At 38.8% G+C, this 14,687-nt stretch overlaps 1 protein-coding gene across 2 annotated transcripts in view; it reads right to left on the bottom strand.

The window, feature by feature from the left end:
* Positions 1-14,687, bottom strand: part of LOC126461503 (lysosomal alpha-mannosidase-like) — a 111,719-nt gene that overhangs the window by 30,453 nt on the left and 66,579 nt on the right. For both annotated transcript variants that reach the window (XM_050096002.1, XM_050096001.1), the window contains exons 11-14: positions 7,889-8,094; positions 7,596-7,812; positions 7,058-7,175; positions 6,698-6,974 (exon numbers count right to left, since the gene is read on the bottom strand). In XM_050096002.1, the coding sequence (XP_049951959.1) occupies positions 6,698-6,974; positions 7,058-7,175; positions 7,596-7,812; positions 7,889-8,094 (818 nt within the window). The remainder of the gene's footprint in view (positions 1-6,697; positions 6,975-7,057; positions 7,176-7,595; positions 7,813-7,888; positions 8,095-14,687) is intronic.

Below are 14,687 nucleotides of genomic sequence, written 5' to 3'. Positions count from 1 at the left end.
ATGGACTGTTTTGAGGATGTGGCACTTCAAACTGCCCATTAAAAACCACAAGCACTTCTTTGACTGTGTTGATGATACATTTGTGGTGTGGGAACGTGGGAGACAGGTGCGAACAAGTTTCTCGACCACCTTAACAGCATTCATACAAATGCTGCATTCACAATGGAAGTAGAGGAGAAAGCATGTCACCTTTCTTGAATGTACTAATAAAGAAGAAGTCAGATTTTACACCACACTATGCAAGGTATAGAGATAGAGAGAAAATGCATGCAGGCCTTTATTTATGGATATAGATATTTATGGATATAGTGTATCACAGATTAGATAGCCTTCAAGAAAATATGCAGAAAACATGTAAGAAGGTGAAGGAGGCAAGAGACTTGCGTTCCTTCCTTACTTGGAGGCTGCTTTCAGCCAAAACTGCAAGGCAAGGCTGCTTTGTGAATGCATAATCAAAACCATCATCCAACCGCTGCCTAAGGTGCTGCTCTGTGACAGACCCAGCAAAACTGGCAGGGACATACAGCATCCTATGTGAATGCAGACTGGGCAAACACAGTACTGTATATTAAAATGCTGTGAGGAACACATCAGGTGTATAAGACTGGGACAAACAGAGGAATCTGCAATGGTAGAAAAGAGCATAAATGAAGATCACACTTCTAAAATCAAGATCACCAATTTGCTGTGCTGAGAAACCAGCTACTGTGACATCATTATCAACGAATCCATAGAAAGAACCTCATCAATAAGGATGAAGTTTATAAACTTAGTTCAGTGTGGAATGCCACATTAGCTGCAATACAATAAGAGTGCAACCAGTGCTGCTCAACATGCAAAATGCATCCAACACATTCATACAGAGATTCAAGCAAAGCCAGACCATCCATCACTGTACCCCCACCCCCTACCAGACCCAGCTGCTTGCAGTTAGGTGGAGGGTGTGCACCACTAATATAAATATTAGCACATCTGCAAATATCGATGCTTCACCAGAAGATAATGTGTATGACATTCATTGAAATGTCATGATACCTTAACACTACCACCCAGCTGGATGTCCGAGAGCTTTAAATCAAGTTTTTATCTCTTGAAGTCAGTGATCCAATCGAGGAACCAATGGATGGTGCTTAAGATCTGTATTGCTTCCTGTAGTAAATGAAAGTATTTGTATGTGTGTGGGCTATGTGAGATTCGATAAATACAATCAACATGAAGTTAACCCAGAGGCAACAGCTGAAAATATTTTGGAGTAACTTGGTAAATCAAAATCCTTCAGCAAAATGGACAAAAACTACTGAGTGGTAGTCAAGAACAACAAATGTTCAAAACATCTACACTGCTAATGGGTGGCAATTGTTTCAAAAACAAATTTCACAGATTCTTGGAAGGTGTGCATAGTTAATTTTTATGAGATTCTGGTGAATGTAGCAGCCACTGAGTACCAAGTTATTAAATCACACCACTTTCTGTAAAGTTTGTAAAAAGCAGGATGACACTGGTCACCACCACACTCCCAGCCTTTTTGCCAAATTTCCAGATCTTGAAGCTGCTACACTGCATTCAAATAGCTCCTCGAGAGGCATCGCAAGGCTGAGTACACTTTGTACCAGTTCTCCACCAAGCAAAATTCCTTGTCAGTTTCAGGAATCAAACCTGGATCCCTCGCATAGCAGCCATCTAAGTTGACCACTCAGTTACCAAGATGGAGAACTAAAGCGTGTACTCTTAATAATTTACTCTGTAAGAAATGTTCATTTACTTTGTGTCTTGCCCAACAGTCAAAATTTGAGGGACTCAAGGTCAACTATAGTAAATCATGACTAGTAGCATGGTGCAATGCATGGGGAGAGTCAGCTGTCTTGGCTGACTCACAATCATGTGGAGTGGGTGACAGAAATATTTAGTGCCTTCGTGATTTTGACAAACTTTATAGAAAGTGGTGTAATTGAATAACTTGTTACTCAATGGTTGTTACATACACTGGAATGTGGTAAAAATTAATTACACATGACGTCTAACAATCTGTGAACTTTGTTTTTGAAAGAATTATGTCACTGCACTGATGTCAAATGGTAGCTGTTTATAATTTTATACCTCTGATGTGCAGTGATATATTTTTATACCTCTGATGTGCAGTGATGGAAGTTGTGAACAGTTGTTGTTCTTGATAGAATTCACATATGTTTTTGACCTAGTCTTTATTCTTCTAAGATCTTGCCACCTCATCATAAAAACTGAGTACAGATTGAGAATGAGGGATGTTGCCTTGTATGAACATACAAACATTTTTAGAATTTTGAGACTGATTTGAAGTTCACACTAGAAATGAATTATGATCCATATTTCCAATCTTCAGCATGAAAGCTTTGATGATATTTTACTAAAGCTACAGTGCATGAAATTTTACCTAGCAAGATAGTTGTACAAAATTTGTGTCATTGTGATAACACAATTCAAGCAACAGTCATCTTATCATAAAGATGGGTATTATAAAATACACTCCTGGAAATTGAAATAAGAACACCATGAATTCATTGCCCCAGGAAGGGGAAACTTTATTGACACATTCCTGGGGTCAGATACATCACATGATCACACTGACAGAACCACAGGCACATAGACACAGGCAACAGAGCATGCACAATGTCAGCACTAGTACAGTGTATATCCACCTTTCGCAGCAATGCAGGCTGCTATTCTCCCATGGAGACGATCGTAGAGATGCTGGATGTAGTCCTGTGGAACGGCTTGCCATGCCATTTCCGCCTGGCGCCTCAGTTGGACCAGCGTTCGTGCTGGACGTGCAGACCGCGTGAGACGACGCTTCATCCAGTCCCAAACATGGTCAATGGGGGACAGATCCAGAGATCTTGCTGGCCAGGGTAGTTGACTTACACCTCCTAGAGCACGTTGGGTGGCACGGGATACATGCGGACGTGCATTGTCCTGTTGGAACAGCAAGTTCCCTTACCAGTCTAGGAATGGTAGAACGATGGGTTCGATGACAGTTTGGATGTACCGTGCACTATTCAGTGTCCCCTCGACGATCACCAGTGGTGTACAGCCAGTGTAGGAGATCGCTCCCCACACCATGATGCCGGGTGTTGACCCTGTGTGCCTCGGTCGTATGCAGTCCTGATTGTGGTGCTCACCTGCACGGCGCCAAACACGCATACGACCATCATTGGCACCAAGGCAGAAGCGACTCTCATCGCTGAAGACAACACGTCTCCATTCGTCCCTCCATTCACGCCTGTCGCGACACCACTGGAGGCGGGCTGCACGATGTTGGGGCGTGAGCGGAAGACGGCCTAATGGTGTGCGGGACCGTAGCCCAGCTTCATGGAGACGGTTGCGAATGGTCCTCGCCGATACCCCAGGAGCAACAGTGTCCCTAATTTGCTGGGAAGTGGCGGTGCGGTCCCCTACGGCACTGCGTAGGATCCTACGGTCTTGGCGTGCATCCGTGCGTCGCTGTGGTCCGGTCTCAGGTCGACGGGCACGTGCACCTTCCGCCGACCACTGGCGACAACATCGATGTACTGTGGAGACCTCACGCCCCACGTGTTGAGCAATTCGGCGGTACGTCCACCCGGCCTCCCACATGCCCACTATACGCCCTCGCTCAAAGTCCGTCAACTGCACATACGGTTCACGTCCACGCTGTCGTGGCATGCTACCAGTGTTAAAGACTGCAATGGAGCTCCGTATGCCACGGCAAACTGGCTGACACTGACGGCGGCAGTGCACAAATGCTGCGCAGCTAGCGCCATTCGACGGCCAACACCGTGGTTCCTGGTGTGTCCGCTGTGCCGTGCGTGTGATCATTGCTTGTACAGCCCTCTCGCAGTGTCCGGAGCAAGTATGGTGGGTCTGACACACCGGTGTCAATGTGTTCTTTTTTCCATTTCCAGGAGTGTAACTATGATCATAATTTAGAACCAAAAGTCATAGCTTTTGTATACTTAGTGCTCAGGAATTTTCCTGGAGCTAGGTGCAAAGAGTTTCAGTTAGCTCACAACTACCTAGAAAAGGAACAATACAGAAATCGATCAATGCATAGTTTCAATTATTTGATTCTAATGATGTTCATCAATGGACACCATATCTTCTGGAAATAAACAAGTGAAGTGATGTGTTGATCAGGATATTCATCACTGGACATCATATCTTCTGTAAATGAACAAATGAAATAATGTGTTGATCAATGAAGTACACAGATATGGACAAATGAAGGAGAACTGCAGTCCACCACATTCTTACAAGGCATAAAATATGAAGGAGGCATTCCTATTTAGTGAAGACAATCAACTTTCCAAGTGGACTCTCTCAAGCGGAGGAGTTTACATTGCTCAACAAGGGCAGAATGAAGCTCCATGAAACTTCCAAAAACCAATATTCAACAGTCCCAAGAAAATGGCAAACTGCACAAAGTGAACAATGTAATGCAGGAGGCTCAGCAGCTCTGCAGAACATCTCATCAAAACTATGTGATATTGTCTTTTCTGCATTAGAATTTTGTTACAGCTAGAAAGGGAAATTACATTATATGTGTGTTTTATTGTTTATTTAGAATGATCTGTCTAATATCTCTGAAAATTTCAAGTTGGGTGTAATAAAAGTTAATCTACATTTATATTATTTCTTAAATTTTCACTCTTTGGTGTATGATATAGTAATATGTTTCAAAAACCAAAACTAAAATTTAGTAGGTTTTGGATCAAGAACAATAAACACTTGAAACCAGTGACTTCACAGAAATATCAGGGAATATCTCTGCATGTGGTTATGAAATTAAATAAAGTGTTATCTCACATATTAGTAAACAATTTGTTATGCTTTTTAATTAACATTTACTGGAAACTATAGATCATGCACTAAAGAGACAGCTTACAAATTGCAAAATAGTTGTTCATTTTATTTTGGAATTGTGCTGATTTCCTTTAATGGCTTAACTGAGGACACAATGAGAATGAAACAGTGTGGAATGGATGTCCACTGCTCAGTTCAGCTGATATGTGAAAATCACAGCAATAATGGATGATCCCATTATACAAGCATTTAAAGGCATTACCTTCTCTCCCAGAAATTAAAATATTATTTTAGTGAATTATCTGAGAATATTGTACAGTTTTTTGTGTGTCAGTCTTATACTTATTGTAAAACAAAACATCAGATTCATCAGAATATATGTCATGAAGGGGAAAGCGTCGTACAATGACATAGTCTGGTTAAATGACACACTTCATGTGTCTTTTTAATGCCACAAAAGGCAGCACTTTATGGTACCATTTTCTTTCTTTCTTTCTTTTTTTTAATGATGACAGTATCACACAAAATGGCAAGGCTATTTGCTTAGATGAGAAGAATCCATACACATCAGGTTTTAGAAGTTGTGTCAATTGTTCTTCTGTGGAATACTGCAGCTGGATAATTTGGTTTTAATTCTTTTAACATAGAAGGTGAGTAAAAACTTCCTTTGCAATCATTTTAAGCATATTTCTGGGTATATAGAGTCTGGTTTTTATGAGCAGTGACCTTGTACATGGAATACTGTAAGCAAATAAAATGACTTATCATGAAGGAGGTAGAATGGCATAGGTATGTCATTTCACTGGCAAACACAATTTATGCTTCCTGTTATTCCATTCCTTTTGATTTATGGTAAATTAAAATATTGTTCATTATTATTATTATTATTATTATTATTATTATTTCAATGTTATTTCCTAAATAATGATGCCAACTATAACAGAATTATTAACCTCCAGTCATAGAATTCAAAGAGCATGCAGAAGGTTATTGATGCTGATAACAAGGAAATGAGTTGGCAGAATGCCTAAAAACTGTTTAGTGTTCAGGGGCTACTTTAAGGAGAGTACAAGGCAAGAATAAGCTATTTTTTGGAGTTAATAAAGGTTTAAGTTGTTCTAGCAAATGTTTCCAGCATAACTAGAAACTGAGCTATTACAGCACATTAAAGAACTTGAATCCAGACTATGTTGACTTACGTTGAGTGATGTAATGAAATTGGCATCTGAGTTATCCAAGAGGAATGAAACTGGCAATTGATTCAACAAGCAAACATTGGAGGCACGTAAATGCCTACATAATTTAATCAAAGAAATGATGAGTGTTTAATAGCGTAACTATAATTTGATAACCCACACTTTTCTGATGTTTACATGTAATGTTTTCAAATAAAAGTTGATATCTATAGAAGATATAAGAGTATGTCAGTTTGCCCAATGACTCTCATGAGATGACACTGTAAGTTTTCTAATAATACATTGTAATAATCATATAAAGTGTAATATAATTTTCTTTAAAGAAACATAGTTTAGTTAACAGTTTGTAATGTTAACTTCCAAAAACATGAAACTTATAATTAAAAAATTGTAAAAACAGTAGAATTTTTCCCTCATGGTATCTCATTTTAATGGCACCTTCCCCTACTAATAACATGTAATATTTACAAGTAGGATAGTAATAAATAATCTACACCTGAAGTTCCGTCAGTAAATGTAAATGCAAGTGGAGGCAGCAGTGTACAGTGATGAACTGAAGGTCAAAAGGTATTCGTTTTGCCCTTAATTTTTTAAAATTAGATAAGGAAATAAAAATTAGTGCTTTCAGGTTATGACTGACAGAATTAATTTCTTTTAGTTTAAAAATTTATTTTCTTACAGCTTACCATTATTTCAATTTCACCATTTTGGAGGCTGGAACCGCCTTGTGCTCTGTCATTCAGAATAGCCATTTCTAAGCCTTTACTATCATCTCTTATTACTATCTTGGATGTGATGGGATAGTAATTCCCTGAGACAGGCTCCTCTACAGAATAATTCCATGTAGGTCGATAATTGACTCGCCTTTGTAGCATTTCCCGGCCATTTGAATCCGTGTAAAATGTTTCATCATTAAACAGATCTGTATTAAAACGTGAAATTATTTCTTTTCCTATTCCATCCCTGTAAGTAGAAAAAAGAATTTGTTATATATAATTCACAATACAATAAATTTCTTTGGTATTCAACATCAGAGAAATACATACTCTGTAGGAATAGGCCCAACCAGCCACTCAAATTCAATGTGCTTTTCATCCTTGTAAACTCTGATAACTTGACTAACCCAGTCATTGAAGGTTTGATGTATTTCTTCTACAAGATCACCTGCAAAGATGAAAATCAGTATTAAATAAATAATTAACAACATGATATCTTAATATTAATTAACAAATTAATTTAAGTATGATGGAGTGTATAAGGAAGAAGTCTACCATTCATAATCTCAAAACTATATGTTTTTAATGAAAGTGTTGGAACATGTTGGATGAAATGAAAATGAAAACTTACTTTTACATTGTGCATGCATAAAAAAAGTTTTGGATAACTATGATGTTAACAATTTTCTAAAATAATGCTTTACATGCTTCATTCTAAGCTATGAGTAAAGTAATGTGACTACTGCATGTGTGTTCATTTTGTATTTAACTATGTATTTATGAAATTTTTAGATATTTGTAAATTAAACTCCACACAAAATTCTTAAATTGTGCATTTACATTCTGCAAGTTACTCATTATTACTAACCTTTGTATATTTTTACCGTTGCAGTTTCGGACACTGTTAGAGCATCAGATCCATTTGGTCGGAATAAATAAGCACCAGATGACCTGTTGTATGATTCTGCATTGTTTCCTATCCATCCTTTATAAAAGTAGAAGCTTTGGTTGAGTGCAATCTCTGTTCCATTGATTACTATGGACTTTACAGTCCCTTGAGTATCGTTCAAATGTACCTGCAAGTGCTGTTGACAGAGGTGGCATTAGAGTTACCTTCAATTGATATTCTTATCTGCATTCATTCAATTTTTTTCAGCTTACATCATTTCCAATTGAAGTACTGTTTTCTGCTAGAATACTTAATTGTTGCCGTGATTGACTAGTACTGGACACATAATATGACCTGTAGCCTAATGCTGGAATGTCTTCAGCTTGAAAGACAATTTCATATGTTGCATTACTTTCTCTTCCAGGAATATCATAAACAGAGTCTGGGACTGGTACCAACTGTATTAACTGCTGATTACCTGCAGTAAAGAGTATTAATATTAAAATGTAATAGTAAAAGTAGTCTACATGTTGAAACATTTGAAACAGTCAATCCACAAACTTAATAAGTTTTCTGAGTACATGCATATTGTACATATTATGCAAATTTTAAAAACAATAATATCAAAGTTTTTACTTACAGATTCTCTTGTGAGGCTAGTAAAAACTTGCACATTAATTTATGAATGGAAGTATTTAGTAACTGTTATTAAGTTCCGCCACTGATAACTATCCATTGTCTGTGACTGTGCCATTTAAAATACAAATTCACTATTCAAATACTCTTAAATTTCAGTGGAATTAATCATTAATATATTGCACAAATATTGACATAAAAACAGCTTTATTTGAGCAGCACTGTCATAACAAATATTTCTCTCTTTCAAATGAACAGTGGTGTTCAGAATTAAAGCATCAAACTGCTGTTTCATTGTCCTGTGTCTAATTCACAATATAATCATACAGACTGTCAACAGATGTCACTGCGATCATTTTCTGCACGGAAGATGGCGTTCTGATCAATGGACAACTGCATCAGCAATGACATCAGGGCACTTAAAAAAAAAGTGGGGAAGTGTTTGCATGGTTGTCCCACATCCACAGTACTTTTTACTCACTCACAGATGGTGCAGTATGGCACAGAGAAGATGCCTCCAGACTCTCTGCTGTGTAGGGTCATAGGAAGAATGGAAGCAGGAGAGTCACAAACTGAAGTGGCCTGATGGCTTAATGTGAATCGTTCTGTTGTTTCTTAGATGAGGCAACAGTTTATAGAGATTGAAACTGTCTCCTGGATATCAAGACAGGGCCCACCACGTGTAATGTCAGAAAGAGTGGACCGCTATTTGGGTGCAAGGGCACGGCGGTACCTCATTACTACTGCACTGCAACTGATATCTGCGGCATCCCCTGTAGATGTTGTGTTAAGGCAAATTCTGTACAGAAGGCTTCAGCAGAGTGGCCTTTATTGTTAGAGACCTGCTGTCTGTTTGCTTCTGGCATGTCTTCACAGAAGGGAACATCTAGAGTGGAGCCGTCAACATGCCACCCGGGCAGTTGAACAGTAGGCCATTGCTCTTTTCACAGATGACTCCCGATTTGATCTGGAGTGTGATTCTCAATGGAGTCACATCTGAAGGGCACATGGAATATGATTTAGAGACCCAAACATTGTGGAAAGAGACTGATATTGGGGGGATCCCTAATGGTGTGAGCAGGGATTATGTTGACCACCTGAACATTTCTTCATGAATTTGTATTGATGAATCAGCAAGATTTAACTGCTCTCAGATACAATGAAGAGATCTTGGGATCTCATGCATGGTTGTTGTGAGGTGCTGTGGGCCAGACTTTGTAATGATGGATGATAGTCCTCGACTTCATAGAGCACAGATGGTTGATACTTTTTGGAAACAGAAGATATTGCACACATGGCATGGCCTGCTTGCTCTCCTGATTTGCATCCTATAGAGCATGTCTGGGATGCATAGGGAGACAGGTTGCACCATGTCAGCATCCATGAACCACTATCCAAGACTTGTAAGCAGCTGTGGAGGAAAAAAGGCCATTATTCCCACAACATGAGTTTGATGACATCATTCATAGGACATCCCATTGTCATCAGGCCTCTATTGGTGCCAGAGATGGTCACACCCCATATTGAGCACATTAACCAGTTGTCAGAATGTGTGTTCAAATCTGTTAAGTTGGAAAAAATGAAGAACGTTTTTGTCTTCCATTGTACATGTTGCAGTTGATTACTTTCTGTGTTCTTTATATTGTTTCTATTTTACCATAATCTTTTTATACTGTTTTGTGGCAAAATAAATGCAGCCTTGCAAAATTTCTGTTTGTTGCTTTAATTTTGAATACTAACATATATTTCTTAGATAGATGAGTTGTAATAGTGCTGAAGCTGCAGAACAAAAATTAAAATTTTGCAACCCAGGGCCTCGATGTTCTGCCAACCTCATTTATTTCATTTCGATCATTCATCAACCACTGATTGGATTTAGGTAATTGTACTTCTGCAGGTATACAACAATAAAATTTTACATTAAAATTACATATGAAAGATACATACTATTACAGCATTCTTCTATCTTTGAACACAGCTGTTTATTAAGAGGTTCTGTTGATACCTCTCAAAATAATAGTTTGGTTGGTCTCTCACTGTCAGGAATAGCTTACTATTCAGCTTTATAATAGTGCAGGGTGATTCAAAAAGAATACCACAACTTTAGGAATTTAAAACTCTGCAACGACAAAAGGCAGAGCTAAGCACTATCTGTCGGTGAATTAAGGGAGCTATAAAGTTTCATTTAGTTGTACATTTGTTCGCCATTTCAGCCAATAAAGTTTTTGGTCCCTTTTTCTTCGAAGGTGCTACTGTAACTGGAGATGTTAGAGAATTGGCTGTTCCCTCAGCTTGAACAAGAAGCACAACAATTCATATTTCAGCAGGATGGAGCGCCACCACATTGGCACTTATCTGTCCGTAACTACCTGAACGTCAACTACCCGAGGCGATGGATCGGCCGCCAGGCAGCCCGTGACAGAGCACGTCATCACTGGCCTCCAAGAAGCCCTGATCTTACCAACTACGATTTTTTCTTATGGGGGTATGTTAAGGATATGGTGTTTCGGCCACCTCTCCCAGCCACCATTGATGATTTGAAACTAGAAATAACAGCAGCTATCCAAACTGTCATGCCTGATATGCTACAGAGAGTGTGGAACGAGTCGGAGTATCGGGTTGATATTGCTCGTGTGTCTGGAGGGGGCCATATTGAACATCTCTGAACTTGTTTTTGAGTGAAAAAAAAAACCTTTTTAAATACTCTTTGTAATGATGTACAACAGAAGGTTATATTATGTTTCTTTCATTAAATACACATTTTTAAAGTTGTGGTATTCTTTTTGAATCAGCCTGTATATTTAGAGCTTTTTTAGCATTTACTTCATCTACTGCAATCCAAACATATATTATTACTGTTCCTTGTTCCACATTTGTGGATACAACTTCTGCAAGTTTAAGTCTCTGGTAAGTTTTTTGTTGAGAAGAGACACACTTTAATACTGAGAGAAGGCACTGTTAATATTTTTAGTTCTTTGAATTTTGGAGGGCATGAATCTCTCTTTGTAATGCCTCCAATTGTTCTCACTTTTTTCCCACATAAACTCTGTTTTTGCACCAGAAAAGTTGTTCCATAGAATATGATCAAGAATTATGACTTTTTGGAAAATGAACGGCTCCTCTATAAAAATCAACATGAATTCTGCAAACAGAGATCCTGTGAAACTCAGCTCATTCTGTTCCTGTTAATAGCCATGTTAGAAAATCACTACATAAACAAAGAGCGCTTCATCTCAGGTTTGAGAGAAGTAAAAACCTAGCTGACAAACAAAAGCTGAATGAGGCACAACTGAGTGCAGGGAGAGCAAAGAGAGAAGTGTTCAATGAATTTGAAAGTAAGACATTGTCAACTGACCTGAGTAAAAACGACGCAGTGCAGTGGACAATGCCACTCAGGCTGATGCCATGTTCCTTGACTTCAGTAAGGCATTTGACACCATCCTGCATTGCCGTTTAATGAAAAAACATGAGCTTATGGAGTATCAGAGCAGGCCTGCAATTCTATTCAAGACTTTCTTGCAGATAGAACTCAACACATCATTCTTAATGGAACTAAATCGACAGATGTAAAGGTAGTATCTGTTGTACCACAGGGAAGTGTGATAGGACTGTTGCTGTTTACGGTGTATATAAATGATCTAGTAGAAACTATCTAATGCTCTTTAAGGCTGTTCACACATGATGCCGCTGTTTATACCAAAGGAAGATAATAAGAATTTGCAGAATGACCTGCAGAGAATTGATGAATGGTGCAGACTCTGGCAGTTGACCCTGAATGTAAATAGATATAAGATTTTGCACATACATAGGAAAAGAAATCCACTACTGAACAGCTACGCTATTGATGACAATCAGCTGGAGACAGTGTCTGCTGTAAAATATCTAGGCATAACTATCCAGAGTGACATTAAGTAGAATGACCATATAAAACAGATAGTGGTAAAAGCAGACACGAGATTCAGATTCATCAGAAGAATCTTAAGGAAATTTAACCCATCCACAAAAGAAGTGGCTTATAAGGCGGTTGTTTGCCTGATTCTTGAGTATTGTTCATCTATCTGGGATCGCTATCAGGTAGGACTGATGGAGGAGATAGAGAAGATACAATTAAGAGTGGCGCATTTAATCACGGGATAATTTATCTGACGTGAGAGCATTACGGATATGCTAAACAAACTCCACTGGCAGACGTTACAAGAGAGACATTGTGCATCACAGAAAAGTTTACTATTGAAATCTCAGGACAGCACTTTTCAGGAGGAGTCAGACAACATATTACTTCCCCCCACATACATCTCGCATATTGACCATGGGGAGAAAATTCAAGAAATTAGAGCCAATACAGAGGCTTATCAACAATCATTCTTTCCCCCGCACTATTCGTGAGTGGAAGAGGGTTGGAGGGATCAGCTCATTTGGTGGCTTGCAGAGTATGATGTAGATGTAGACAACAGTTGCTGAAATTGCTACTGAGGGTGGCGTAAGCTAAGATAATGCTCAGACGATAATTACTGACAATCCTGGATTTTGGAAAGTGTCCACAAGGTGGGTGCGTCATTTTCTCACTGCAGAGCACAAATTTAATTGTCTCAAGGTGTACAAGAGGCTAAGGACATGCTGTCAAACTGAAGGGGAACATTTTTTGCAACAGACTGTGACCTGTGATTAAATGCGGATGCACCATTACACCACAGAATTGAAAAAGCAGCATGGAATGGCCCAAGAAAGACAAATCTGCAGCTGTCAAAGCTGAAAACCATGGGGAAGGTTCTTGCACAGTCTTTTTAGGGTTCTGTTGCTCAGTCAGTAAAAACAGAACCCTTATAGGGTTGCTTTGTTGTCTTTCTGTCAGTATGACTGTTAAAAACCCTTTTTCTCAGGAGTAGGTAGACATACCAAGTTGAAATTTATGCCACATATTGAGGTCTACGGTTCCTTGGTGATGCAAGAAATTGAAGCTTCGAAGTAAATGCAATCAAAAGGTACTGCCATTTAATATTCGCAAACTCACTCATCGAAACTTACAGGGTAGTTCCCGTTGGCCTAGAGTCATGAAATTTGGCAGAAAGAAAGGTTTCACTGTACAAGTAAAAGAGAAAATCTGAAAACTGTTAATTTGTAATTAAGTCACAAAAAAATTCTTTTGTCATTTGTTATCTATGGCAAACTTGAAATTAAAACAATAAGTAGTTCTGCAGTCAGGCTGACTGGATTGCCATGCTAAAAGACAAGCAACAGGCAAGGAGTGACTTTATTGCCCATGTGATGCATTTCAGAATTCATCCATCATCAGACATCCAATAGCACTTACTGCACGTAGATTGTTTTGAGTTTTACATGAAACAAATATTCGAAGACTGGTCTGCAATTACTGCATGTAGATGTGGCGTTTCAAGTTGTATATGAAACACTATATCCATGTGCAAACTAGGCTGCAACTGGCGTTCTACGGATCGGAGCGTGGAATGTCAGATCCCTTAATCGGGCAGGTAGGTTAGAAAATTTAAAAAGGGAAATGGATAGGTTAAAGTTAGATATAGTGGGAATTAGTGAGGTTCTGTGGCAGGAGGAGCAAGACTTTTGGTCAGGTGAATACAGGGTTATAAATACAAAATCAAATAGGGGTAATACAGGAGTAGGTTCAATAATGAATAAAAAAAATAGGAGTGCGGGCAAGCTACTACAAACAGCATAGTGAACGCATTACTGTGGCCAAGATAGACATGAAGCCCATGGCTACTACAGTAGTACAAGTTTATATGCCAACTAGCTCTGCAGATGATGAAGAAATTGATGAAATGTATGATGAGATAAAAGAAATTATCGAGGTAGTGAAGGGAGATGAAAATTTAATAGTCATGGGTGACTGGAATACGACAGTAGGAAAAGGAAGAGAAGGAAATGTAGTAGGTGAATATGGATTGGGGCAAAGAAATGAGAGAGAAGCCATCTGGTAGAATTTTGCACAGAGCACAACTTAATCATAGCTAACACTTGGTTCAAGAATCATGAAAGAAGGTTGTATATATGGAAGAACCTGGAGATACTAGAAGGTTTCAGATATAATGGTAAGACAGAGATTTAGGAACCAGATTTTAAATTGTAAGACATTTCCAGGGGCAGATGTGGACTCTGACCACAATCTATTGGTTATGAACTGCAGATCACAAATGAAGAAACTGCCAAAAGGTAGGGATTTAAGGAGATGGGACCTGGATAAACTGACTCAACCAGAGGTTGTAGAGAGTTTCAGGGAGAGCATCAGGGAACAACTGACAGGATTGGGGGAAAGAAATACAGTAGAAGAAGAATGGGTAGTTTTGAGGGATGAAGTAGTGAAGGCAGCAGAGGATCAAGTAGGTAAAAAGACGAGGGCTAGTAGAAATCCTTGGGTAACAGAATAACAGAAGAGATACTGAATTTAATTGATGAAAG

Source organism: Schistocerca serialis, chromosome 1, assembly GCF_023864345.2.
Source record: "Schistocerca serialis cubense isolate TAMUIC-IGC-003099 chromosome 1, iqSchSeri2.2, whole genome shotgun sequence".
In the NCBI taxonomy this organism is placed as follows: Eukaryota; Metazoa; Arthropoda; class Insecta; order Orthoptera; family Acrididae; genus Schistocerca; species Schistocerca serialis.
This window is presented reverse-complemented; position numbering and strand designations above follow the sequence as displayed.